This window comes from Lissotriton vulgaris, chromosome 3_2 (assembly GCF_964263255.1).
Source record: "Lissotriton vulgaris chromosome 3_2, aLisVul1.2, whole genome shotgun sequence".
NCBI classification, from domain to species: domain Eukaryota; kingdom Metazoa; phylum Chordata; class Amphibia; order Caudata; family Salamandridae; genus Lissotriton; species Lissotriton vulgaris.
In genome coordinates this window covers 260,003,190-260,030,241 of record NC_141690.1, presented here as the reverse complement: position 1 = coordinate 260,030,241, position 27,052 = coordinate 260,003,190, and the positions used below count along the sequence as shown (strand labels likewise).

At 43.8% G+C, this 27,052-nt stretch overlaps 1 protein-coding gene across 1 annotated transcript in view; it reads left to right on the top strand.

The window, feature by feature from the left end:
* The window catches only part of LOC147725637 (uncharacterized), a 174,542-nt gene extending 148,307 nt beyond the window's left edge, over window positions 1–26,235 (top strand). The window contains exon 4 of the mRNA XM_086964326.1: window positions 24,424–26,235. Coding sequence (XP_086820452.1) covers window positions 24,424–26,105 — 1,682 coding nt within the window. The 3' untranslated portion in view covers window positions 26,106–26,235. The remainder of the gene's footprint in view (window positions 1–24,423) is intronic.
* The last annotated feature ends 817 nt before the right edge of the window (window positions 26,236–27,052 follow it).

Here is a 27,052-nt window from a genome sequence, read left to right as displayed (position 1 = left end):
CATGGGAAATATTGGTCTCCCACTTACGTGGAGGGGGTTGTAAGCTCCTGTGTTACCTGTCAAGCCAGTAGCAAGACATGAGGACACCCAAAGGCCCCCTTAATTCCACTACCAGTGTTTGGGGTCCCCTTTGTAAGGGTAGGTGTGGATATAGTGGGCAAACTTGAACCTCCCACAGTCTCAGAAAACAAGTTCATACTAGTAGTAGTGCATCATGCTACTAGGTATCCTAAAGCCATTCCCCTAAGGACTACTACAGGCCCTGTGGTAGCCAAGGCCCTATTGGTGTCTTCACCAAGATAGGGTTTCCTAAGGAGGTAGTATCAAAAAGAGGTTCCAACGTCATGTTTGCATGCTTAAAACACGTGTGGGATGAGTGTGGAGTGATCTACAAGTTCACAACACCTTACCATCCACAAACCAATGGTCTTGTTTAAGGCAAGACATTGAAAGGCATGATAATGGGACCCCTTAAAAAGCTCAAAAGGAGATGGGATCTTCTATTGCCCAGCCTGATTTTGCCTACAGAGAGGTGCCACAGACGGGAGTAGGTTTTCACCCTCTGAACTTTTGCTTGGCCACCCTGTAAGGGGAACACTCGCACTTGTGAGGGAAGGATGGGAGAAACCCCATCATATTCCAAAACAAGATGTGGTGGACTATGTACAAGGCCTTTGTTCCAGGATGACAGACAGATTACATGCAGAAAGCAACCAAGAATCTTGAGGCCGGCCAGGAGCTCCAGAACCTCTGGTATGAGCAAAATTCTGCACTGGTAGAATTCCAACCAGAGCAACAGGTGTGGGTTGTGGAGCCAGTAGCACCAAAGGTCCAGGACAAATGGAGTGACCCGTACCCTAGCCTAAAGAAAGAGTGAGGTCACCTACTTGGTAGACCTTGGCCCTAGCATGTCCCCAAAAGGGGGATACATGTTAACCACCTAAAACTCCATTGTGACAGGGCTGATGTAACCATGCTGATGGTTAGTTATGAGGATCAGGAGACAGAGAATGTACCTCTCCCTGACCTGTCTTACAGCCCCCAAGTTGGGTTCATAAATGGAGTTCTCTACACAGACACCCTCTTTACCCAACAACAGGCTGATTGAAGAATGGTTCTTCAAAATTATACACAGCTCTTTTCCTTACCCCTGGGCAGCCTCCCTGGTGTACCCATGACGTGGACACTGGAGACAACTTGCCTGTCAAAACCAAGATCTATCACCAGTCTGATAAAATTAAGGAAAGCATCAAAGATGAGGTCAGCAAGATGCTGGAGGTGCGGGTTATTGAGCCCTCTGAGTCCCCAGGTTAGCTCGGTGGTCCTAGTCCCCAAACCCCATCCACTGGGTGAAAAGAGAGAAATTAGGTTTTGTGTGGACTACAAGGGCCTCAATGCTGTCACTAAGACAGATGCTCACCCACCCTCAGAGCTATACTTAAGTACTTTTGACTTAACTGCAGGGTACTGGCAGATTGGCATGGCCCCTGGAGCAAAAGGAAATACAGCATTCTCCACACCTGGTGGGCACTTCCAGTTTACTGTGATGCCCCTTGGTCTAAAGAATGCAATGCCCCGGCCACCTCTCAAAGGTTGGTACATCAAATCCTTGCTGGGTTGGAAGGCTTAAGTGCAGCTTACCTTGATGATATTGATGTGTTTAGCTCTTGCTTGCAGGATCACCTGCTCCAGGTAGGGAAGGTTTTACTGGTCTTGCAAGCTGCAGGTCTAACTATTAAGGCATCCAAAGGCCAGCTAGGGCACAAACAGTTGTACACTTGGTACACCTTGCAGACTGATGCCTCTGAGCTAGGGATAGGAGTAGTCCCATCCCAGACCAATGATGATGGACAAGGCCAACCCGTTTCTTTCATAAGTAGACGGCTACTCCCAGGGAACAGCGTTGGAGTGCCATTGAGAGGGAGGCCTTTGCTGTGGTTTGGGCTCTGAATAAACTGAGCATGTGTTTGGTACTCACTTCCTGGTTCAAACTGACCACAGACCTCTCAAATGGCTAATGCAGATGAAAGGGGAAGATCCAATACTTTTGAGGTGGTCCATCTCCCTATAGGGAATGGACTTCACAGGTGGAACATAGATCTGAGACTACCAATGCCACTGCAGATGTCTGTACCAGATTTTTCCACTTAGATAATGAAGCCTCTCTTGGTTAGTCTCATCTTTTAGGTTAGTCTTATCCTCTTTCTTTTGGGAGGGGGTTGTGTAGGAAAGTGTCCCTTTTTGAAGGTTACTCCAGACTTTTTGCCTGACACATGATACACAATTTGACTTGGTGTACCCTGGGTCCCTGTCAATCAGGTTCCGACTGCCTGTGTTCTTTTCCAAAGCTGTACCTGTGTACCCACAATTGGCACATCTCTGGTCAAAGGTAAGCCCCATGTAAAAGGTACAATGGCTACCAAGGGACCGGGGAAGGCCTCTAGGGGCTGCAGCACCTCCATGGAGGCCCTGTACCTTAACACTCACACACTACCATTGCAAGCTGTGTGATTTAGTGCAGAGAAAAGTGAAGAGTCGACATCGTACACATCCCTGTGTGCCATGTCTGCAACTACTGTCTGGGCGCTGTTATTTCATATCGGTACCCTAATATAGGTCCAGGGAACATCGTACACTTTCCCTACATCAACTCCCGTTATTTGATATGAACGAGCCTTATGAGGACATAAATCCAAATAAGGACAGAATGCCTTCTAAGGACATCACGCCTTATAAGGACTGCAACCTTTTATAGAATAAACCTTTCGCTTAGTTCCATGCCGAGAGTGGGTTTTTCCCAATCAATATTACTAAGACATCATCCTTAGCACATATGAATAATTGATGAGTACACTCTCCAGGGAGTACACTTCACCTCTTCCATCGACACACAAGGTTTAATCCCTAATTTCATCCTCATACTGAGCAATGGGTAACACACATACATAGACTGTATACATACAGCACCTCGTGCTATCAGAAGGCAGGAGTGAATCGAGACTTCAAGGCCAACACCCTGACCAGAGATGCTGCAGCTCCAACATGCCAGCACTCCAGCTGACAGTGGTCTAACAAGGGTATCCAACTCAAGTCCAGGACAACGTCCCACACTCTCACTATTCAGTTAAGGGGGTTTGACTAAAGCCTAGTGGGAGTCTTGGTTTATGGGCTCTTAAGCTTAGGCTATATAGCACTTACTCACATGCTAGGTACACTTAGGTACATCTAGACAGGCATCTTAGGAGTACACACCTTATTTTATATATGCATTTATATTCCTGTATAGGTTCATGACTGTTGCAAAATGGTAGAACAATAGTATTCCTTCTTATTCACTGTACTGCTGGTTCTATATCTCTGCTACTGTGTTACAGTCGTAACATCGCACTTATTCTACATGAGAAAAACTACTGTACAATAAATTCTTATTGTAAACACGTTCGACTGTTTCTTCTCTGTATCTCTCTGAGAGCAAATCAAGCAAGCACGAGTGACTAGGTGAAAAGTAATATTTTGTTTTCACGAGTCTGAGGTTATTGCGTTCTGAGGTTATCAAAACCTAATGTTCGAGGCAAATGAGCTGTAGATTACACACTGTGCATAGATCGCCACCTAGTGTTGGGCCCGGATGTGTGCAGTTTGTTTTTGTCCTGAAAAGTCGTTGGAAGTCACAGGATAAGTGAGTCCTCCTTTGGATCATATTGCGCATGGGCATCACCTCCATTCTTCGATTGTTTTTTTCCGCTATCGAGCTCGGATGTGTTTCCTGCGCTCCGGTTTGGAACCGATTTTTCCTTTGGTGCGCAATCCTCACCCAGTTCGACGGTATTGTCTCAATCGTGCTTCCCATCGACGCGACTCTTCACGATTTAAAAGTCTTCAATTCCGGTCGTTGACGCAGGTCTTCAGGCCTACCTAGGCCTCATCTTCCAGCTTATGGAAAGGACACCATTTAAAAAGTGTCCTCAATGTGGGTCATAGTGTCCCCACACCGATCTACATGAGGTGCGCAACCTTTGACCTCTGGCTCCGGTGAGAGGCAGAGACTGTTCCGCTTGTGCCTCCTTCTGCTCCAAAAAGACTTCGGGACCGACGAGCTCGAAGAACCATGGCTGACTTGTCATCTTCGATCCCGGACGACATTTTCCAAAAGGGTGTCGACATGCCAGAGCAGCAGCGAGAACATGGCGTTGACAGCAACTCCGAGGCCAACGACTCAGACGTCGAGGACATCACTCCGGCACAGAGGGTCGTAAGTACAGACGTCGACTCCGACCCTTCCTTGACACCCTCCAAAAAGGCTTCGGTCACACCCTCGCCTTCAGGCCCAGGTGCCCACGAGAGACTGCTTCCCTTGCACTGCTTTCGAACTCTGCAAAGAAGCCTAATAAGCCTTTTGGTGACTCGGGCTCGAGTCAGGCTACCCCCGGTACGGCACACACCCACCTGCACTGAAAAAGAAGGGATCTTCCTCCTCCACGCCAGCTGCTTCCACATCTAAACACTCGGCACCAAAGACTGGCACCGGCTCCTCAGCACCAAAACCACACTCGGAGCCAAGCAAGAAATTGCTGCCCAAAGAACCCGACTCCCATGCTTTAGAGCCAGAAAAAACACTGGAACCGAAAAAAGCTTTGGAGCTGAAAAAAACACATGTTCCATCAGACAAAAACACTTTAAAAGAACATGTTTCTAAGCCAAAAGATGCTACCGGTTCGGTGCCGAAAAAAACCTACAGAACCAAAAGCCTCAGCACTGAAGGATCTACCTCCCACAGAAGAACTGTTCCATCCAGATCCTACACAAAAGACTGGTCGATTGACTCTTTTCTAAAAAACTACCATTAGAGACGCCTACACTGGCTCCTCATCCTAAGAAGAAGGATATTGCGACCTCTCCTCTAAGGATACCTTCTCCTCTTCCTCCTCCTCCTCCACTACCTCCTTCTCCCCTGCCACATCACTCCCCTACACCATCTCCTATTCCATTAGATGATGATGATAACGGGGATAACAGTTCTTATGATACAGGAGGTAACCCAGATAAGGAACCACTGGATAATCCTACTCATCATGGATCACCTGACCCTTGGGATGACTATAGCACCCCAGACGTCCCTAACATACCACAAGATAACATATACCCATCAAGGCCTTCCCCACCAGAGGACACTATGGGCTTTACCAACTTGTCCATAGAGCATGGGGTTGACCGACATACCGACCCAATAGAGGAGGATTTCCTCATGGATACCTATGATACCACACAAAGGGCTGGTTCAATTTTACCCATGCTTAAAGGGGTCATTACGCATGCACCAGAGATCTTCAAAGATCTGGTTAGGGCTCGAATCATCAACCCCCGAATTGAAAAAAATACAAAGCTGCCCCCTCGGACCTAGTTTACATTAAAGGGCCTGCACCACTAGACTCCCTTGTAGTCTCTAACGCACGTAAAAGGGCCAATTCCCAAACATCAGGCGAGGCTCCCCCACCATATTAAGAGTCTAAACTCCTGGACGCCTCAGGTAAACTAACAGCGACACAGGCGGCAAACGTTTGGCGTACTGCTAATACTCAAGCACTATTAGCAAGATACGACGGGGCACATTATGACGAGTTAGAATCCATAATGCAGCACCTTCCTAACCAGTACAAAATAGGGCCAATGAACTTATACAAGAGGGTAAAACCATCACAAATACCTCTATTCGCTGTGCCCTAGATGCAGCAGATACCGCTTCAAGGGCCATTAATACCAGTGTACTTTTGCGTTTACCTGCCTGACTACGTATTTCAGATTTCTAACCTGAAGTACAAAGTGCCATACTCAATCAACCCTTCGATGAGCAACATTTATTTGGACCTAATGTGGACATATCCCTTGAAAAAATGAAAAAGGATACGGACTCAGCAAAATGTATGGGAGCCTTGCACTCACAAGCTCCCAGACGATCTTTTTGACGCTCATCATAAAGAGGCACCAATAGAGGCTACTCCTCAGACACTCTCTCTACTTCTTACAAAGCCACTACCCAATCCACCTACAGTAGGGGCTACCAAAGAGGAGGTTACAGGGGCAACAACAATAAAGGCAGAGGCAAAACTAACAACTCCCGCCCTGCCTCCACCCCTGCCCAATGACTTCCCTCCACTTCCCCCATCACATTCCACTCCCGTTGGGGGAAGACTACAACAATTCTTTCCTGTATGGACCAACATCACATCAGACAGGTGGGTGCGACAAAGTATTCAACCAGGTTACTGTCTAGAACTAACATCTACCCCCCCCAAACATACCACCCAAACAGCGTTGAATGTAACAAGAGCATCTATTACTGCTAAATCAAGAAGTAATATCCCTACTAGAAAAAAGTTTGATAAAACCAGTTCCTCTGCACAAACAAAACAAGGGAGTTTACTCCCCATACTTTCTTATCCCAAAGAAGGACGGCTCTCTAAGGCCTATTCTAGACCCCAGATCCCTAAACATATACAAACAGTCAGACAATTTTCACATGGTCACAGTCCAACAGGTCTTTCCTCTTCTTTTACAAAACAACTTCCTTGCTACTCTAGATCTCAAGGACGCATACTTCCACATTCCCATTCACAAGACTCACAGGAAGCATCTCCGATTTGTAATAGATGGTCAGCACTATCAATTACAGGTACTCCCATTCGGAGTCACAACAGCACCAAGGGTATTCACCAAGTGCCTAGCAGTAGTCGCAGCACACTTAAGAAGACCACACATTCACGTCTTCCCATACCTAGACGACTGGCTCATAAAAGCCAGCTCCTACAACCAGTGTGTACAGCACACTCATGCCACTATACAACTGCTTTACGACTTGGGGTTCACAGTAAACCACACCAAGTCCCATCTGCAGCCGTCCAAAGTACAACAATACCTCGGTGCCACAATAAACACCTCAACAGCGCTAGCTTATCCCTCCCCGCAAAGAATAGCAAGCATGCAAGCTCTTCTCACAAAGTTTCAGCCACAACACCCCCTTCCAGCATGAGTGTTCAATCAGCTCATAGGAATGATGTCCTCTTGCATTTTCATTGTTCCCCATGCAAGACTACAAATGCGTCCTCTCCAAGAGTGCTTAGCACGCCAATGGAACCAGGCTCAAGGTCAATTGACAGACCTAGTGTTTGTGGACGGTCGGACTCACCGCTCTCTGCAGTGGTGGAACACCAAAAACCTTTCCAAAGGGCGACCGTTTCTAGAGCCAGTTCCTCAGATAGTCTTGACAACGGACGCATCGCTCTCCAGCTAGGGAGCCCACCTACTGCAAAACACCACGCAAGGCAGGTGGACACTACAACAAAAGTTACTCCATATCAACCACCTATAGTTACTAGCAGTATTTCTAGCATTAAAAGCATTCCAAAAGCAAATATCAAACAAAGCTGTTAGTTAGTGCGCACAGACAACATGACAGCCATGTATTACATACAGAAACAGGGCAGAGCACACTCCCGGCAACTCTCTCAGCTAGCACAGGACATATGGCGGTGGGCTATACGTCAAAACATATTCCGCATGTCCGGGAGTACAAAACACCACAGCAGATCTGTTAACTCGTCAGACACAGCAAATCCATGAGTGGGAACTTCATCCGCAAGTTCTTCAACTATTCTTTCAGATGTGGGGACAACCTCAGATAGACCTCTTTGCTACCCACAAAAACGCCAAATGACCAAGCTTCGCCACCAGATATCCACACCCATGGTCCAAAGGCAATGTGATATGGATGAACTGGTCAGGCAGATATGCGTACGCTTTTCCGCCTCTACAACTCATGCCACTAGTAGTACGCAAACTACAGCAGCATTCCCTAACCCTCATCCTAGTTGCTCCAACATGGTTCAGACGGCCATGGTACACCACCCTGCTACAACTGTCTGTAGTACCACACCAAAAAACGATACCTATCTCCACGTCTTTTAACCCAGAAACGTGGAGAGATCAGACAACCGGACCCAGCTCAGCTCAACCCTCTGATCTGGCTCCTGACATCTTAGAATTCGGATATCTTAACCTTCCTCCTGACTGCATGAACGTCATAAAAGAAGCTAGAAGTCCAACCACTAGAGAATGCTATGCAGCTAAGTGGAAACGCTATGTAATATATTGTCAAAACAACAATTTTTATCCTCTCGATGTGTCTATTCAACACATCATACAATACTTATTACACCTCCAAAGATGTAACTTAGCCTACACGTCTATTAGAGAGCATCTATCTCTGTTCTGAGTGCCTGCTAATAAAGCCTTTATTGAAGGCCTTGAGAGAATAATTCCTCCCAGAGTACCACCTTCACCAGTGTGGAATTTGAACATTGTTCTCAGAAGGCTAATGTGACCTCCCTTCGAACCATTACATACATGTGAACTACAATTTTTAACATGGAAGGTTGCGTTCCTAGTAGCTATTACTTCTCTACGGAGAGTTAGTGAACTACAAGCACTAACCATTCAAGAACCTTTCCTGCAAATGCATCAAATAAGGTCGTTCTCCGAACTAATCCTAAATTCCTTCCGAAAGTCATTTCTCCATTCCACCTCAATCAATCTGTGGAACTGCCCGGTTTCTTCTCGCAGCCACAGACAGTAGCAGAAAGGGCTCTTCATACATTAGATGTCAAAAGAGCATTGTTATACTACATTGAAAGAACACAACCCTTTCATAGGACCAAACAACTTTTTGTGTCTTTCTCACCACCACACAAAGGCAACCCTATATCAAAATCTGGGTTAGCTAGATGGATTGTCAAATGCATACAGATTTGCTACGATAAAGCAAAACATACGTTATCTGTTCCTCCTAAAGCCCACTCTACAAGGAAAATAGGGGCTTCAATGGCATTTTTAGGGAACATTCCCTTAGATGACCTCTGCAAAGCAGCTACATTGTCTACACCGCACACATTCACAAAACACTATTGTGTAGATGTGCAAACTAAACAACAAGCTAATGTTAGCCAGGCTGTTCTCAAAACACTATTTCAAACTACTGCAACAGATACGGGTGGTCGCCGCTAAGAGTGGGTACTGCTATACAATCTATGCACAGTGTGTATTCTGCAACTCATATGCCTCGTATGGAAAATGCTACTTACCAGTATGCATCTGTTCTTTGCATGTAGAGCTGCAGAGTTACACACACCCACCCGCCTCCCCGGCTACCTTTATCTGTTCCAGTATTATCTTAATAACATACAGCTTACATGGACATCCTTCCTTTTTCTTGCAAAGCTCCATCATTTCCCTAATGGCGAAAAACAATTTAAGGATGGAGCCGATAACCATGCGCAATATGATCCAAAGGAGGAGTCACCTATCCTGTGCCTTCCAAAGACTTTTCAGGACAAAAACAAACTGGAAACATACGAGCCCAACACTAGGTGGAGAACTAATCACAGTGTGTAACTCTGCAGCTCTACATGCCAAGAACAGATGCATACTGGTAAGTAGCATTTTCCGTCTCTGATAATAGGAGATTCTAGTGGCACTGCGAGCTAGCTAATGCAAACCATAGGCTAACATAAGAGGAAGGAGGTGTACGGAGTCATTCTGCCACCAGACCCACAGTACATGTTATCTGTAAATGTCGTAGGTCCTGCATAACAGGGTACTATTGGGACTACACTACATGGCGCCCAACGTGGTCTAATATTGCCCAACGTGGTATATTGAAGGCGCACTTACTCAACAGTAGAAACTGAGTAGCTCAGTCGTGCTTATTCTTATTCTCAGAGACCCTACTTTCAAAACCCAGAGATATCTGGAGTAGGTGGGAAAAATTCCGCTACTGCTGAGTAGGCGAGATATCATATGTTTTGGCAGTTGGTTAATCAAGCTTGAATGATAAATTCCCAAAATTGTGCATACAACCTTTGCATAAAATCTTTTTCATAATTTCCTTGGACAGTTATTCTGTGTCTTAAACACGATGTCTGACGAGAAGAGAGCCTTAAACCAAGGACTTAATCAGTCTGGTGAGGAAGATGCAAATGCAATACAAATTGCAGCCAAAGTAAGACATACTTTAACAGTTAAACTGCTCAAACATGGGTTCCCACCCAGAGGAAGTGTAGTAATATTCATGATAGAGGCACACAAAGATTTCAGAACAAAGGTATTCTACTCATGGGTTATATTCCCAGCAGCAGATGGTGTAACAACAACTTTTCATTATTACATACATGATGACATTCCAGCGGTCTACACTCCTTTCGAGGAGACTGAGATTCTGCTTGCTTTCCAGGAACATATTTTCTGGTTTAATATCGCCCTACCCCACATAATAACAAGAACAAGACTTGGGGCCCGATGTAGGTAAATGGCATTTACCGATTCGTAAATACCGAATTTTACCGATTCGGTATTTACAAATTGGTAAATGCAATGTAGGTATATTTACCGAATTTTTAACCGAATCTGTAACATTCGGTAATTACCGAATCGGTATTTACCTATTCGGTAATTGCCATTGATTCCTATGGGCCATGAGGCCCATAGGAACCAATGTCAATTACCGAATCTGTAAATACCGATTTGGTAAAATTACCGAATTTACAAGGGGGACAGGGTGTCACTTTGACACCCTGTTGCACCCCTGATTCAGGCTTGTGTGCCATGTGATACACATACATGCCCCCAGGGCATGTATGTGTGACACATGACACAGGTGTACATGCATAGATGTGCATGTACACAAAACTTCGTTATTTACCATGCAATAGTATTACATGGTAAATAACGAATTCTTAGGGGCCTGTGGCACTGTTTCCAGTGCCACCTACATATAGATTGACCCATTCGGTAAATATACCGATTCAGTATTTTACAGAATCGGTAAATTTACAGAATCGGTAAATTTACAGAATCGGTAAATTTACAGATTCTGTAAAATATAGGCCCCCTACATCTCAATCACAAAAAGTCCTAACTTTAGGACTCCTAAACTGAGAAAAATCCTACCTTTAAGACTTTTGTTATTCACAGAAGGCATTTAGGAGTCCTAAAGTTAGGAGTCCTATCTTTACTACTCTTAAACTGAGAATAATCCTAACTTTAAGACCTTCGGTATTCACAGAAGGCATTTAGGAGTCCTAAAGTTAGGACTCCTAACTTCTGTGAATACCGAAATGAGTAAGTGCCTTCTGTGAATACCAAAATGGTAGTAAGTTTAGGATTTTGTCTTCAGTTAGTCCTGTGAATCGGGCCCTTGCAGTCCAACCTACAGTAATTACAACTACTGCAGCTCCTACACAGAGCTCAGGTACTAAAATTACTCCACAAACATTACACGCGGTAATGAGCAAAGTGCCCACAAAACGTGAACAAGTTCCTTTCTGGATAGCTCAAAAAATAGCCCAGTTAGAAGCAGTATTCCCAAATACAACACCATTTGAAAAACACAGAATGTTAACAATCTGTTTCGCCATGGGGATAACACCACAGTTGGAGGATTGCACCTCTTGGGGTACAGTCTTTGCTGCCATATATACCAGAACTCATGGTATTCCTTCATTAGCAGTAATACCAGATGCATTAAGACAAATTCAAAACGACTAAGGTGCAGAACCTGCCCTAAACGTAGGGATGAAGTTATTAAATAACAACGACCAGGTTTCAGCGATAATACTAGCTAACATTAAAGAGGAAGCAGCATCGGTGGCAATCTGCCAATGCCTACGGGAGTTCTCTCCACTAAAACAGGAGAATGAACTACCCAAAATAATTAAAACTTCATTCGCAGAATTAGGCAGGAATAGTTTGGGGGGGGAAAAGCTTTAAAACCTCAACCACAGGGCAGTCCTGAAAAGGACAGTTTTAAACAGACACCTACTTCTACTGAAAAGAAGTGGGATAACAAAAAAGAAAACTCTAATGACAAAAGATCTCAATCCCGAGGTAGGTCTCCACAACAGGGGCCCTCTGAAAAGAGGTTCAACCTTAGGAATAGGGATAATATTAGAAAACCTGACAGGTATCAGGATACTGATACATGTTCCTCTCGTTCCTTTCAGGGCTCAAAGAAATGCTCCGAAAGAGAAGGACGGAGAGAACACAGCGAGGAGCGCACACAGTCTAGAGACAAGCAGCGTGCTCAAAACTTTACTTCTAAAAAAGAAGAGAAGCAAAATCCAAAACCTCAGTTTAACTAAAAGAAAGTTGCTGATATGAAAATCAGACATGCCCAGAATTCTGAGGACACAACTTCTGAACGAGGAATGGGCTCTGACGATGCTAGACAGCGCAGCAGAAGTAACAGGAGCTCGCCTGAACCTGAAGGAATTTCTGGTGACAGCGGAGTTGAATGATTACATCACGGTGGAAACACCAGACACCAGGGTGAGAGTCCCACATAGGTTACATGAGGTAACACTCCGGCTGGAGGGGGACAATCCCACGAAAGCAAAAGCTCTTTTTTGGAAGAACTTATCATCTGGTTATGGCATCCTGTTAGCAGAACAAGATTGGCCGCCTGCATTTGTTATTGAGTGCCCAAGGGGAGAAAGTATGATTTTTCCTGCATTTTCAAACTACGTTCGCGATTACTCAAAACATGCATATGCACAGGAGTGGCCAGTAGCCCAAGCTCCAGCATTGTTCAAAAATCATGCAGGGTGGGATGAGAACTCAACCTACCACGTGATACCGTTAAAAGTTTCACCTAGTGCTCAGAGACCATATTCAATAAAGCAAGAAGCTAAAGAACAGGTCTGGGAGATCTTAGATCAACTTCAATACCAGGAGGTCATTGAAAAATGTACCTCTCCAATGAACAATGCTTTGTTTCCCGTCTCTAAACTTGACAATTCCGATTGTCTAATTTTTATATTACAGACATTTTAACATATGCACAAAGACATTTGCTGTCCAAAATGCACATAGTGCCGCATTATTGAATAACATTGTGCGCAAAAATTACAAAACCACACTTGATATCTCAAATGAATATTTCTGCTAAAATATAGCACCTGAAAGGAAGTATTTGACCGCCTTCAGTGCGTTAGGGTCCCAGCAACAATGTTGTCATCTAGCACAAGGGTATAAAAACAGCCCAGGTTTATTTTCAGCAAGAGTAACAGAGTTACTTCAAAAATTTGATGAAGAAGCGTTGTCCTATGTGGATGATATATATCTGACAGACGACGACTTGATGAGGCACTTTACCAGGTTAAGCACCAATATTATGGGATTTGCCACAGAGGGCTACAAGTTAAACTTTAAAAAGTCATAAATCGCCCACCTCAATGTCCTAGTCTTGGGATATGAGCTATCAAGTGAGGGAAAAAGTCCTGGCAGCAATTTATTTTTTAGAAAAGTGTGCGCTGCTCCAGCCTCCAAAATCATTGAAAAATTTACAATGAATACTAGGCAGGACATACATTTTAGAATACGCACAAAGGGTAAAACCTTTCTATGAATTAATTAAACCTGACTTTTCCGTCAGAGATTGGACACAAGAACATACTAATATTCTTTGTTTACTCCAAGAAGACATGATTGCTTCCAAACACTTACAGACACGTGTAAACGTACGCCACTTAATGATCCGAATAATAGCGGGTCAATGCGGGTACACATATTTGACCTTTAATGAGGGAGAAACTGTACCAATCGCCTACAAATCACACCTGTACACAAATGCAGAATGCACTTCAGCAGAGAAAATCCTGACAGCCGTTCAGACAGGGGTAGCAAGAGAAAGAGCACTGGCTCGGGGGAAATGTATCATTGTCGTGACTCCAGTACCAGCTTTAGAAGCTGTTACAAAGGCCAGCATCCCAAATGTGAAAGCACTACATCCCAGGTAGATACAATGGGATAATTCTCTTACTGCAACAGACGTTGAATACAGATTTGATCCCAGTTTAAAAACTCAGGCATTCCTGCAATATGAACAATAACATCCTCTACCAATTGAAATCTTGCCTCTTGAACAGTATGAATATATTATATACACTGACGGATATGCGCAACCGGCCATAAGAAGAAAGCAGCAATATTTTTCAGCGTGTGCTATTAAAGGTTGTATGCATGATGGCAAGTTCCATCCTAGTTACATAAAAACACAAACTCTCGGAGATTGCACGGCTCAGTTGGCAGAATTAAAAGCACTAATACTTGCACTTAAAAATACGGATCACAAATTCCCCACACTAATCATGTGTGATATTTTTTATTGTGTACAGTTGTACAATGAATACTTACAACATTAGGAGCAGAACGTGTTTAACGATGCAAAAGGTGGCACAATAAAGCACAAAATGCTATGGGAACAGGTAGCGGAATTGAAATCCAAACTACCAAGGACTCACGTGATCCATACACGGAGTCATCAACGTGATGGCGTGCACGCTAAAGGGAATTCATTGGCTGATGAAGCCACAAAAGGGGCTGTACGCATAGCTTCCGTATCTGCGCTGACTCATTAAAAAACGAAAATAGATGGAGATTTGGGTCAGCGGACTCGATAATTCTCGCTTCGGTGCCTACTCTAATCAGGGGTATCACTCGGCAGCTCTTGGCATTAGCTTGCCTTATCTCCACAACGGCCCCATCAACGCCGGGGATGCCTGGCTCCACCTTGGGGACTCCCAGCAGGGACCATTCCACAGGGAAAGCCAGGACGGGTTCCCCAGCGTTATACAGCGCCAGGAAACCTACGGGTAGCAGTGCGCTTTACAAGCTCAAAAATGTATTAATTAATTAAAAAAATAATATAATGGTAGCTGTCATTTCATCACGCAAAGGCAGCACAGCAGTACCTAAAACATTTCCACTCAAATACTCCTACAAGTTAGATGCACAAAACATTCCATATTCTCAGATTCCTGGAGTGGGGGATAGAGTAATACCAAATATGGATTGTAGGCAAGGTTTAATACTAGCTGCACATGAGGGTTGGGGCTCTGCGCACACAGGCGTAAATGCGACTATTTCTTTACTGAAACAGCGCTATTGGTAGCCAGGGTTAACTAAGCAAACTAAGGACTATGTCTTGAAATGCGACATCTGTCAGCAGATGAAAGACTCCACTGTACTCCTGACAAACCTCTCACATATTTATACTTGGACCACTGCGGCCCCTTACAAAGGGACAGGGCTTACAGGTATATCATGGTAGCAGTGGATTCATGCTCGAGATTCCTATGGGTTTGGCCTCAGCGTTCTGCTGACGCTCAAACTGTTATAAAAGATTTGCGACTTCATCTGTACATATGCAGTTAGCACATTACACTTTGACCGCGGCCCTGCATTTAGCTCGCGGGATTACAAAGAGGCCATGGAAGGAATGGGCGTAACATTGCGGTTGTCATCTTCGTATCATCCTGAAGGAAATTCTGTTGTGGAGAGAAAAAAACATGACTTAAAGCAATCTTTAACAGCTAGGATATTAGGCAAGGGCGGTAGTTGGGTCACACACCTGTATGGGGTTCAGCGGGCATTAAATAACCAGCCAAGAAACTCTCTAGGGAGATTCACTCTATATGAGTTCCTCTTTGGGACACGAAAGTGGGTACCTGATCTTGATTGTCAAGGCGCAGTGGTGGATGAAAAACCATTTGATATCCAAGATTGTTTGGCTGTTTTACAGGATCTAAAAGAATCCAGGACAAAAGAAAGCAATGTCCATCTAAAGCAGACCACCACTGAAGAAGTCAAGGTTGTCACAGCAAGACCTGCCTTGATCCCAAAAGTTGGGGATCTGGTCAAAGAGAAAATTGCGGAGAAAAAGGAATTTGGACACTCTTGCAGAAAACCTGTCCCAGTCCTTACAGTACACGGGACAAGAACTGTGCTGTTCCCGCCTCTTGCCGGTAACAAGGGGAAAAGATTTGTCTCAATTGACTTAATCAAACCACACTATGTGGCCAGTACTAAACAGTAGGCCCAGTAGACTCCGATGCAGCAGACGTCCTCCTCTAGCTACAATTTAAGAAGTTCAAACAGAAAGACTCATCACGTTTGAAGAGCCACCTGCAAGGAATGAAGGACTAAGTAACAATGCTATGGAACTTGTTCCACTTGAGCCAAACATTCAAATACAAAATGAAAATCTGAATAATTCACAACTTGCAATTAGACCTAATACAGATGTTTAAATCAACATGCCTCGTCGAGAGGAAAATAACTTTTCTTCTAATCCCGCTGCAATTCAAACAATTGATCGAACAGCTTCTGGCTATTTCATTAACTTTGAGACGTTTTCACTGGATCCAAGCAAGCCGGAAACGACACCAGCCAAAACACAATTTAAGCAAGAATTAAAGAACTTTCTTATCTTTCTTCAAAACACATACCTCGTATCACCTTGGACTGAACTCTGGGTAATTTCTTGGGTAATGTTTTTTCTTTTATGGCTAGGTTTAGTATTGACTTTTAGTATGCTAATGAATGGACACTATCTTCAACAAGATTCCACAGCCCGAAAGATCAACATCCTCCTGAAGCCACATACATCGTCACATTGTGAACAAAGAGACTTGTCATCAGTGAACATCACAGCTGTTCCTATACCTGATGGAATAGTATGGGACAAGGTTGATTTCAACCTATTCAGACCAACTGAACTTTAAAAAATTAATCATGTATTTAAAATCTCATTAAGTGATTTTATTACCTCCAGTACATTTTCCGATGATTGGGACACTGAAACAGTTCATAACATATTTGATTTGGAGAAAACTGCTGCATTTTCTAATAATAAAATGTTAGATGGTTCATCAGATTTTGACAAACTGCACTGTTACCAACAATATGGTCATCATTTTCTGCACAGATCTATTTCACCTAAGAATGTATTTGAATACAATCATTGGGAACATTGCCCAACACCACCAAGAAGTAGTTCACAAACATTTGGACAAAAGTGTGCATACTTTTCAGGGTTTAACACCACAGATCCAGCCTTATTTTATTATAAGGTTGCACCAACTTCAGCGCAGAAAATTATGTTGACAATCACTAAACAGATTTACTCTGCTTCCTTTTTGGCCAAATTGTCTGAACAGGGTTTTAACCTATGGCAAGACAAAATTGACACAACATCGATTTGGGGTTCAAGGAACTGGCAAGTCCAGGGTACAGAGGCACTATTTAGAGCATGCCTTATTCCACAGCAGATCTTTTTAAATGATACAGTGCAACAGACATCCTGTCTTGGAATAGCTAAGATAAAGGACCTAAACACTCCTAAGTTTCCAACACCAACACAGGGGTGGCAGAATTCTCCTACAAATGAAGGGGCAACAGTAGATGACATATTAAATTACAACAGAACAGACCCCAATTGGAAGGAGAGGGCAGTTTGGCCCTTAGACACAAACACATGTCATAAACAGTTCCTGCACATCACCGTGGGTATGCATAGGCCAGACCCACGTTATGTACATAGAGAACATCCAGGTGTAGTGACATCCTATAGTGTTGAGAAGTTGTGCCTATAATGGCTAAAGACCTCAACACTTGCAGAAATGAAACACTTATCTTTACTCTCACAAGACATGGATCTGAGGGACTTTTTACTAGACCTAGGAAACAACGTCAAAAACATTTCGTATCTACAGGCATTTATGCTACTTATAATGAAATCTAGGAGATTCCTCCAACAAGAAGCCACATAGAGAATACGGGAAATAGACCGTATAAACTTAGAAAAACCTTTTGCTGTGGTGGACAATGGGTTAACAACTTTGACCTCCAGAGTATATTCGTTGGGCAACATTGTATCTTCTGATATTGGCATACTGGATCAAGATTTAGCCATATTACAACACGGCCTATCATGTTATTGAGCTGGATGCTGCAATCTTTGCATGCAGGCCTTGTGCCCTGGCGTTTTATAAATGGTATGTCTCTGTCTTCAGAATACAATCTAACTGATACACAGATAAAAATGGCAGAAAGGGGAGCTAAATATACAATGCTGCAAATTGAAGAACTGGACAGGCTACCATTTACAGTGGCTGAATTACCATCAACTGAGTGGCTAATCCACGGCCAAATCACTCTCCCGGTCACTACAGTTCAGTTTCACTATTGCCTTGAGCAACGGCAGGCAGGCACATATGAAAAATTATGTAAAGAATACATTAAGAAATCCTGAGATTTACCATATAAGTTTCAATGCCGGAGTGGGGTTCGAGAAGTGTTTCTTAGTGGTACCAACTGCAAGGACGCTTCAAGCAGTTCTCTCATATGCCAAGATATTGTTTTGCATGGAGCCTGTAATGGTTCAGTTTCAAATCTGTCTTGCCACATGAAAGGAACACCAGCTGCTGTGATATCGCCAGTGTTCAAGTTACTTTTGAATGGGAGTTACTTGATGCTGGACGATCAAGGTTGTTGTGGCATGCCTCCAGGCATTGCATATCTGGTCACCGTGAATACCAAGGTTACTTGCTGTATGCAAATATTGTTTCCTCCTACAAATACAGTCAGGGAGGCGCTAGTATGGCCTTCACTGAATAATTCGTTGATAAAGTTTGTTACTTTTAGCAGAATGAAAGCCATGCTTTTAAAGCAAACCATGCCACTGACCTCCGGCTCAAGAAACCTTTGAACTTCAGTTTGCAAGGACCTCGACAGAGATACAGGCATTAATTCAAACAAATTGCCCCCTACATTTCGTTGAAATGGTGGGTCATATCTTTAACATGTATGATGCGAGTGACATTATTCACCTATTTAAGACCATAGGGTCCGGATTCCTTCGCACATTGCAGACAGTCCTCAGAGTTATTCCTAACGTCATACACTCCATGTTTGGAAGCATTTTCATGGGTCTACCTCTGATACTGCTCGCTGTAGCTGGAGTCCCGATTATCGTCTACCTGCTGCGCAATAGACGGACCATCCGCCAGCAAGATTGTGAAAGCTCTCCTGGAAAAAACATAACAGGTTAGTGGAGGGTCCAGGGGAATCTTTACCGACCTGTCTGCTCATACCCCTTATATCAATATACTATACACAAAGGAGCAGACCAGGTCTGGAGACATTGTGTGGTTATACCAGTTGCTGCGATAACATATAGTGCATGTGAAGGTTATTGTCAACATATAATTGATAACACATTTAACAGAAATTGTTAAACAAAAACCTAAGCAATTCCCATCAGACCACCCTTCATGGTGGAGTATACGTCATGCGGGGATTGCTAAAACATTCCGTCCGACCATATAGTGCCGGTCTTGGAATGGATACCAGTGATGTAGTCATAAAAAACATCCTAGTGGAAAGACATTACAGTGAGCGCATGATACAGCATTTCGGTGCCCCTCGCCTACGCGAACTAAGTGCTTCTTGGTTCTTATTATTCAGACCAGTCTTTGAGGACTGCATCATACCTGTCTTCTGATGCCTGTTCTGCGGAAGCGAATGCGAGTTGGACATCTGTCTGACACCTCTGATGGAGACACCAGCAGACTTAGACTCCAGGTTGGAACCATTGTGGTCCCATGCACGACTCTGTCCCCAGCCTATTCCCATGTTGATGCATGCCTTCCTTGAGGAGCCAGGGTGCCATTTACGACTGAATTACCTTTTCAGCTCCAGCATTGACACAGACGTTCCGAATTCAGCAAGAGAAGCCTACCAGCTGTTGGCAACAAGGAGTTACATCTATGCACACTTGACATGCTATACGAGGTACTGCAATGTTTGTCCCCTACTGTAGCAGGCAGCGATAATGTTATGTCTCCCAGCCAGGACTTGTAATCTGAATCTGGCTCACCTTGTGCTGGGAACGAATTTGGAACTTTTTCCTTCCCTATCTATTTTTAAAATAACTTTTTGCAAATTGACACTCTCCATCCCAAAGCATGGTCTTCTGAGTACGCTTACAGTAGTTCAACTTGTGTAAACAAACTCATTTAGAACTGTGATTTGCGGAACTTTATTACAATATCAAACATTACCAAATAATTTTTTTCTTGTTTTTTAAACTGTGTAAGTATAATGTGGAGTGGGTATTATATTTCATATCGGTACCCTAATATTGGTCCAGGGAACATCATACACTTTCCGTACTTCAGCTTCCGTTATTTCGTATGAACGAGCCTTATAAGGACATAACTACAAATAAGGACAGAATGCCTTATATGGACATCACTCCTTATTAGGACTGCAAACTTTTATGGACTAAACCTTTAACCCAGTTCCATGCAGAGGGTGGGTTTTTCCCAATCAATATTGCTAAGACGACATTCTTATCAAATATGAATAATTGATGAGTGCACTCTCCAGGGGGACACTTCACCTCTCCCATCGATGCACAAGGTTTAATCCCCAACGTCATCCTTGTACTGAACAATGGGTAACACACGTACATAGCCTGTATAAATACAGCACTTCTTCCTATCAGAATACAGGAGGGAACCGAGACTTCAAGGCCGACACACTGACCAGAGACGCTGCAGCTCCGGTATGCCATTGCTCCAGCTGACAGTGGTCGAACGATCCCTTGCGCGTATCCTGCTCAAGTCCAGGACGAAGCCCCACACTCTCACTATTCAGGTATGGGGGTTTGACTAAAGCCTAGTGGGATTCTTGGCTTTTGGGCTCTTAGGCTTAGGCTCTTTTGCACCTACTCACATGCTAGGTACACTTAGGTACATCTAGACAGGCATCGTAGGAATACGCACTTTATTTTATAAATGCATTTTATATTCATGTATATGTTCATGACTGTTGCAAAATGGTAGAACAATACTTTTCCTTCTTATTCACTGTACTGCTGGTTCTATATCTCTGCTACTGTGTTACAGTAGTAACATCGCACTTATTCTACATGAGAACTACTGAACAATAAACTCATATTGTAAACACGTTCGACTGTTTCTTCTCTGTATCTCTTTGAGAGCAAAACATGCAAGCACTAGTGTCTGGGTGAAAAGTAATATATTGTTTCCACGAGTCTGAGGTTATTGTGTTCTAAGGTTGCTAAAAATGAATCTCTCTGATAATAGGAGATTCTAGTGGCACTGTGTGCTAGCTAATGCAAACCATAGGCTAACATGCGCGGGGTGTACGGAGTCCATCCGCCACCAGACCCATGGTATATGTTATCCGTAAACGTCGTAGGTCCTGCATGACAGAGTACTATTGAGACTACTCTACAGGGCCAGATAAGTCATCCCTCTAGCAGGGTGCACTAGCCCCAGCTGAGGGTACAGTTGCATGAGCCCTGTACCCCTACAGTATCGAAGTCCATTCTTAGACATTGTTAGTGTAGTAAAGCCATAAAGAGTATATGGTCTGGGAGTTGGTCATTATGAACTCCACAGCTCCTAAATGGCTTTACTAAAATCTGGGAAGTTTGGTAGTAAACCTCTCAGCACATTAAACCCACACTGATGCCATGCCAGTGTGGGATTTAATGTACAATGCACGCAGAGGGCATCTTAGAGATAATGCCTGAAAAACGACAGCCTTGGTGTGGTTCATGAATGATGTGATTTGCCACCACCAGACTGGTCTCTGGACACCTGGGTAGAGAGCCTTCGCTCTGTGGGTCCAGAGACAAAGCCCATCCTGGGCAGAGGTGTCATTCCTCCCCCCCAGGATGAGTTGGGTCCACGAAAAGGGAAGCTTCAAAGGCCCTGCCTTTTGCTGCCCCTTCATCTGGCTCCCACCGGTTCTGAACCCCACTTTGGGCAGAATAATCGGTGGAAAAACTGAGCTAGGAGGAGAGGTGTGCCCACCTTTACCAACCCCAACACTCAGTGAAGCACACATCTCAGTCCCGTCCATCTTGGAGATGAGGGACCCAATCAATTAGGAAGAATCTCATGCCCCTCTCCTACTGGACGGTGGCATAATAGGGGGTGTACTCACCCCAATGAAGGGAACTATTGGTCTCGACCTACACGCCCCTGTAAAGCCCCTACATTTAGTATTTAGGGGCGACCCTGAACTTGCCTCCTCAGATTCAAGATAGAAAGAAGGACCGAAAAGCCATGCTGTCCCAGGAAGAAGAGGATGCCTACTGGTTGGACCTCAGCTCTACTGGCCTGTCCCGACTTCAACCTGCCTACAGTGAGAACCCCGGCGAGTCCAGCAGCTAATAACCCCCAGAGCCGGGAGAACTTGCCTGCAGTCATCTAACAGACTTTGTCCTGACCTGATGATCCCTGACCGCCCTCAAGCTCCAAGACGACGCCTGCAAGCTCAACCGGACAGGTCAAACCGGACTGCGACCCGAGCTGGTAAGAAAAGCCTGATGCCAAAAGACACCCTTGCACCAAATGCCCACGGCCTTGGGTGACCCAACCAACAGAGTCCAGGCATCCCCCAACATCCCACCTTACCTCTCCAGCCAGTGGTTTCCTCCAGGAATTCTCCCTGCCCCAGTCTGCAGTGTCCTTACTGAACTGAAGATCTCCTTTGATATCCAGTGGGTCCCCGACGTCACCTTGGCACACTGCACCCAGCCGACCCAGTGTCGCTGGTGGTGCAGCTCCTGGGATGATTGTTGGCCCCTGCAGTGCTGCTCTTAACCCAAGGAGCTTTGCTCCTACAACTCTGTGGTCTGCTCGTAAGCAGCCCCTGACCGAAGGCCCCCTTAGCCCTATTGGCTAACATTGGGCCCCTGCACTCTGCACACAGCTGCCCCTTTTGGTGGTGCAACTTGAGAGCCAACCTAGACCTTGGGGAACCTTGGTCCTAGCCCCCAAAACTCCCACTCGTGAGTCTAGTTCTTACCCGTGAAACCAATACACATTTTTCTCTCATGAGAACCAATGTTATGTGTTTTTGTTCCTAAAATGTTTTAGGTATTGAACTCATGTTTTGTACGCAGAAAAAGAAACTACACTGCAAAACTTGAAAAGTCTTACTTACCGTGTATTGTGAGATCCCTGCCATGGTATTTAGGCATACCACCCCGTGTATTTGATGTAACCCAAAAGTATTCCAACATAATTACTGTAATTTAAACTGTTTTTTGAACCAATATCAACCTGTAATGATTGTAAATTCAACGACAACTGCATTTCCTTGTACAGTCTTGCATTTGAGAGTATATTTTACTTGCCTGTGCCAAGCCCTGCTTGGTTCTAAAAATAAAACATATGTATACCTTTTTTATAGTTATCTAATTGGTCTGGATTCAGTTTCTGAGTCAGTGCCGTCAGTCTTAATTGAGTGAATACAATAAATGCTTAACACACCCTCTCCATAAGCCTCTCCCAAACTATCGCAAAGAGAGCTGTTAGTACTTACAAAATTTGGCCTCTGCCTACCTCTGGGGGATTCCCTAGACTTAGTGCACACTATACCTTAATTTGGTATAGTATATACAGAGCCAGCTTCCTACAATTGGACGTAAAATGTTTATAGTTTTTTTTTACTGTTCTTTAACAAATTGCTGGGAAAATATGGGCAAAAGCGAGTCAGTGTATTTGTGTGATCCTTTGGGTGCAGGATTGCTGAACGATTACAGATATTCTGCTTATGCTACATATTTTGCAGATTTCATATATATTGTTTCTAACTGAATGGATGAAAATATTACTGCCAGAAAATGTGCCACATACTTTGCATTTTTTGCTGCATTATTGGATAACCTTGAATATAATTTGGTCCTCCATGACACACAATCCTAGTAGCTCTGGGAGTGTTAAGGCTCTGAAGGGTGATTTGGAGTTTGTTGTTATGGTGATGAAATCTTTATTTTGTGGTTCCTTGTTATATGTGTATTTTTATACTACTGCATCTTGTGTAATAACCACAGCAAAACCTCTGATGAGTGGATGGGTGGGTAGATGGATGGATGGATAGATAGATAGATAGATAGATAGATAGATAGATAGCACCATGAACTCTCAAGTTAAAAGTGACCTCAGCAGTCTGCCAAAGTCTAAAAACCTACCCTTAATTGCTGTCCTTCGACAACTGAGTATATTTTCATGGTTTTGTGGAATTATGCCCAATGTGTGCCCTCCCTCCTACCCTATTGGGATTACAAATAGAATAATGTCCAATGAATTACCACTCTCTGTAGATGCTACATATCTTTCTAATGGTCTCCCTACCCCATTTCAAAATAAAGAACGCAAATTCAGCCAGATTGACGCATGTTTTTTGGCAGTGAGTTCAGTGGATGTAATAGCTGCAAATCCTGAATTAGGACCATTCGGGTTATGTCCTCAGATGCCATATTTTGTGCCCCTACATTTAACTAAGGTGCTAAAAAATATTGTGAATTGTGCCCAATGCAGAAACAAACAGAGATGAAACCACCCCTAATGAATCTATTAGCATAAGAAGAAGCATGCAGGAAACCACTTGCTGAATAATTATTTTGATAATTCACACTGCATAATAATCTGCTGGGCATTATTTAATTATTTAAACAAATATGTAAAAGTGTGTACACTTTTCTCTCAACAGCTCGTAATCTCCATTCAGCAAAGAACTTTCTAATTGAAAGCTTTCAGATTGAGAAAGAAAAGAGCAAGCCGTCCATTCACCAACTTCAGCTTCACAGACAGAAGATTGACGCGGATGGACATCTTCAGAAGTGCACATTTGGACCACAGAAACCTACATATGATGACAAGGTGATCATGCTACTTGGAGCAACAGGGGCAGGAAAAACCACTTTAATCAATGGGATGGTTAACTACATCTTAGGAGTTAAGTGGGAGGATGATTTCCGATTTAAACTAATTAATGAAGAGACCAGTCGATCACAAGCAGAAAGCCAGACCTCTTCAATAACTTCGTATCGCCTCATTCGCCAAGAGGGTTTCCAGGTGCCATACAGCCTCACTATCATAGACACACCGGGATTCGGCGACACTAGAGGCATCGACAGAGACAGGTTCCTTGTTGAACAGATCAGAGAATTATTTTCTACATCCAGTGGTGTTGCTCATCTAGACGCAGTATGCTTTGTAGTCCAGTCCTCATTGGCTCGTCTCACCCATTCACAGAGATATATCTTTGATTCCATGCTCTCTATTTTTGGGAAGGATGTGGCTGATAACATACTAGTACTGATCACCTTCGCCGATGGTCAAAAACCTCCAGTGCTTGAAGCAATTAGAGTGGCAGAGATCCCTTGTCCGATGGTCAACGGTGCCCCTGTCCATTTCAAATTTAACAATTCTGCCATGTTTGCTTCCAATGGATGCGATGAATTCACAGAGGACGCAGAAGAGGATGAAAACTTTGATAAGATGTTCTGGAAGATGGGTGTGAACAACCTCCAGAGGTTTTTTACATCACTAAACAAGCTGGAAACCAAAAGCTTGCAATTAACCAAGGAAGTTCTTAAGGAGCGCAGGCAGCTTGAGGTTGTCTTTGAAGGTCTGCAACCCCAGATAAATGCTGGTCTGGCAAAGCAGGAAGAGATCAGGAAAACCAAGGCCATCTTGGAGCAGAACAGGGACAAGATGAAAGCCAATCAGAACTTTGAGTATAAAATGTCTGTAATTGTACCAGAGAAAATAGATGTAACTGATATCATAACTAATTGTATGAAGTGTCACTACACCTGTCACTATCCATGTCTGATTGCTGATGATGGTGAGAAGCATAACTGTTCTGCAATGGATACAAATAAAAAGTGCAAAGTGTGTCCAGGGCGCTGTAGCTGGAAAATGCATTTGAATCAGAAATACAAATGGATTTATGTAACCAAGACTGAGAAAAGAACTTACCACAATTTAAAGGAGAACTATGAGAAGGCACGTGGTAAATTGATGACAACTGGAGGGATATTTCAGCAGCTGAACGAGGAGCTTGAAAGCGTTGAAGAAAGAGTTGCAGAGCTCATTGACGAGTTGTCTCGGTGTCTCCGGAGACTGGAAGAGATCGCCCTGAAGCCAAACCCGCTCTCAACGCCGGAGTACATTGACCTGCTGATCCAGTCAGAGAAAGAGGAAGCCAACCCGGGCTACATGGAGCGCATCCAATCACTGATGGCCGTGAGGGAGCGGGCTGAGCTGATTACCAAACTCTCTGCGGGAGAGAAACTAATGCCAAGAGGCCGGGCGCCATCGAGCTCTGAGAAAAACACCAGGAGGGGTTTCTTTCACAATATTACAAGTTGGATGAGTCCTAAATAAAGAATTCTGGTTTAAGGTAGTGAAAGATTTTTAATCCAAAGTAATTCTCCCCAGCAGGTTTTATAAAGGAAGAGTCATAAATGGTGTATTTTCCAGCATAGATATTAATAATCTGTCAATTTTCTTATTGCTTATTTTAAAGCCTATTGTCACAGCTGTGAAGTAATTACTTACGCTGGAGGAAAGGCTTCACAGAATGGGTGTTAGTCTAGCTTCAGATAAGATATGTCCAGGATACAGAACACTTATTATTGATTCCTGCTTCTAAGACATCAACATGCGGTATTGAGGCCTTGGCTTGATACATTAAGGACATCTGGAATGCAGAGAAAAGGAGGGGATGCAGGATCTGGAAAGAAAAGGGAGCAGGGTAGGAAAGCCAGGTGAAAACATCTTGTTGCAGACCGATATTTCTAATGTTTTGCTCGGCCCTTAAAAGTTTGGGTGTGAAGCATGAATCTCTCGACTGGTTGTCTTTATCAGTTTTGCTTCTACTATCCTGGGTCATCTTTTCTCAGTGAAGTAATTGTATCTGGCATGTAATTCTAATCTGACATGAAACTGTATGGGACATGTAATTGTATCTGGCATGTAATTGTATCTGACATATAATTGTAATCTGCAGGTTATTGTATCTGACATGTAACTGTGATTTGTCTTCTTTATTGCTTGGATCAACAAAAGAGTGAATCAAAAAGACGTATGTAGGAACCTCGTGCTAGAAGTCCGAGATACAAAAGAAAAACATGGGGGGGGGGTGGGACGCAACCAAGTGATTTTTAAGAACCCTCTTCTTAAAAATCACTTGGTTGCGTCCCCCCCCCCCCCCCCCCCCCCCATGTTTTTCTTTTGTATCTCGGACTTCTAGCACGAGGTTCCTACATACGTCTTTTTGATTGACTCTTTTGTTGATCCAGGTTACTAGAATTAGGGGTATAAGAGTGAAC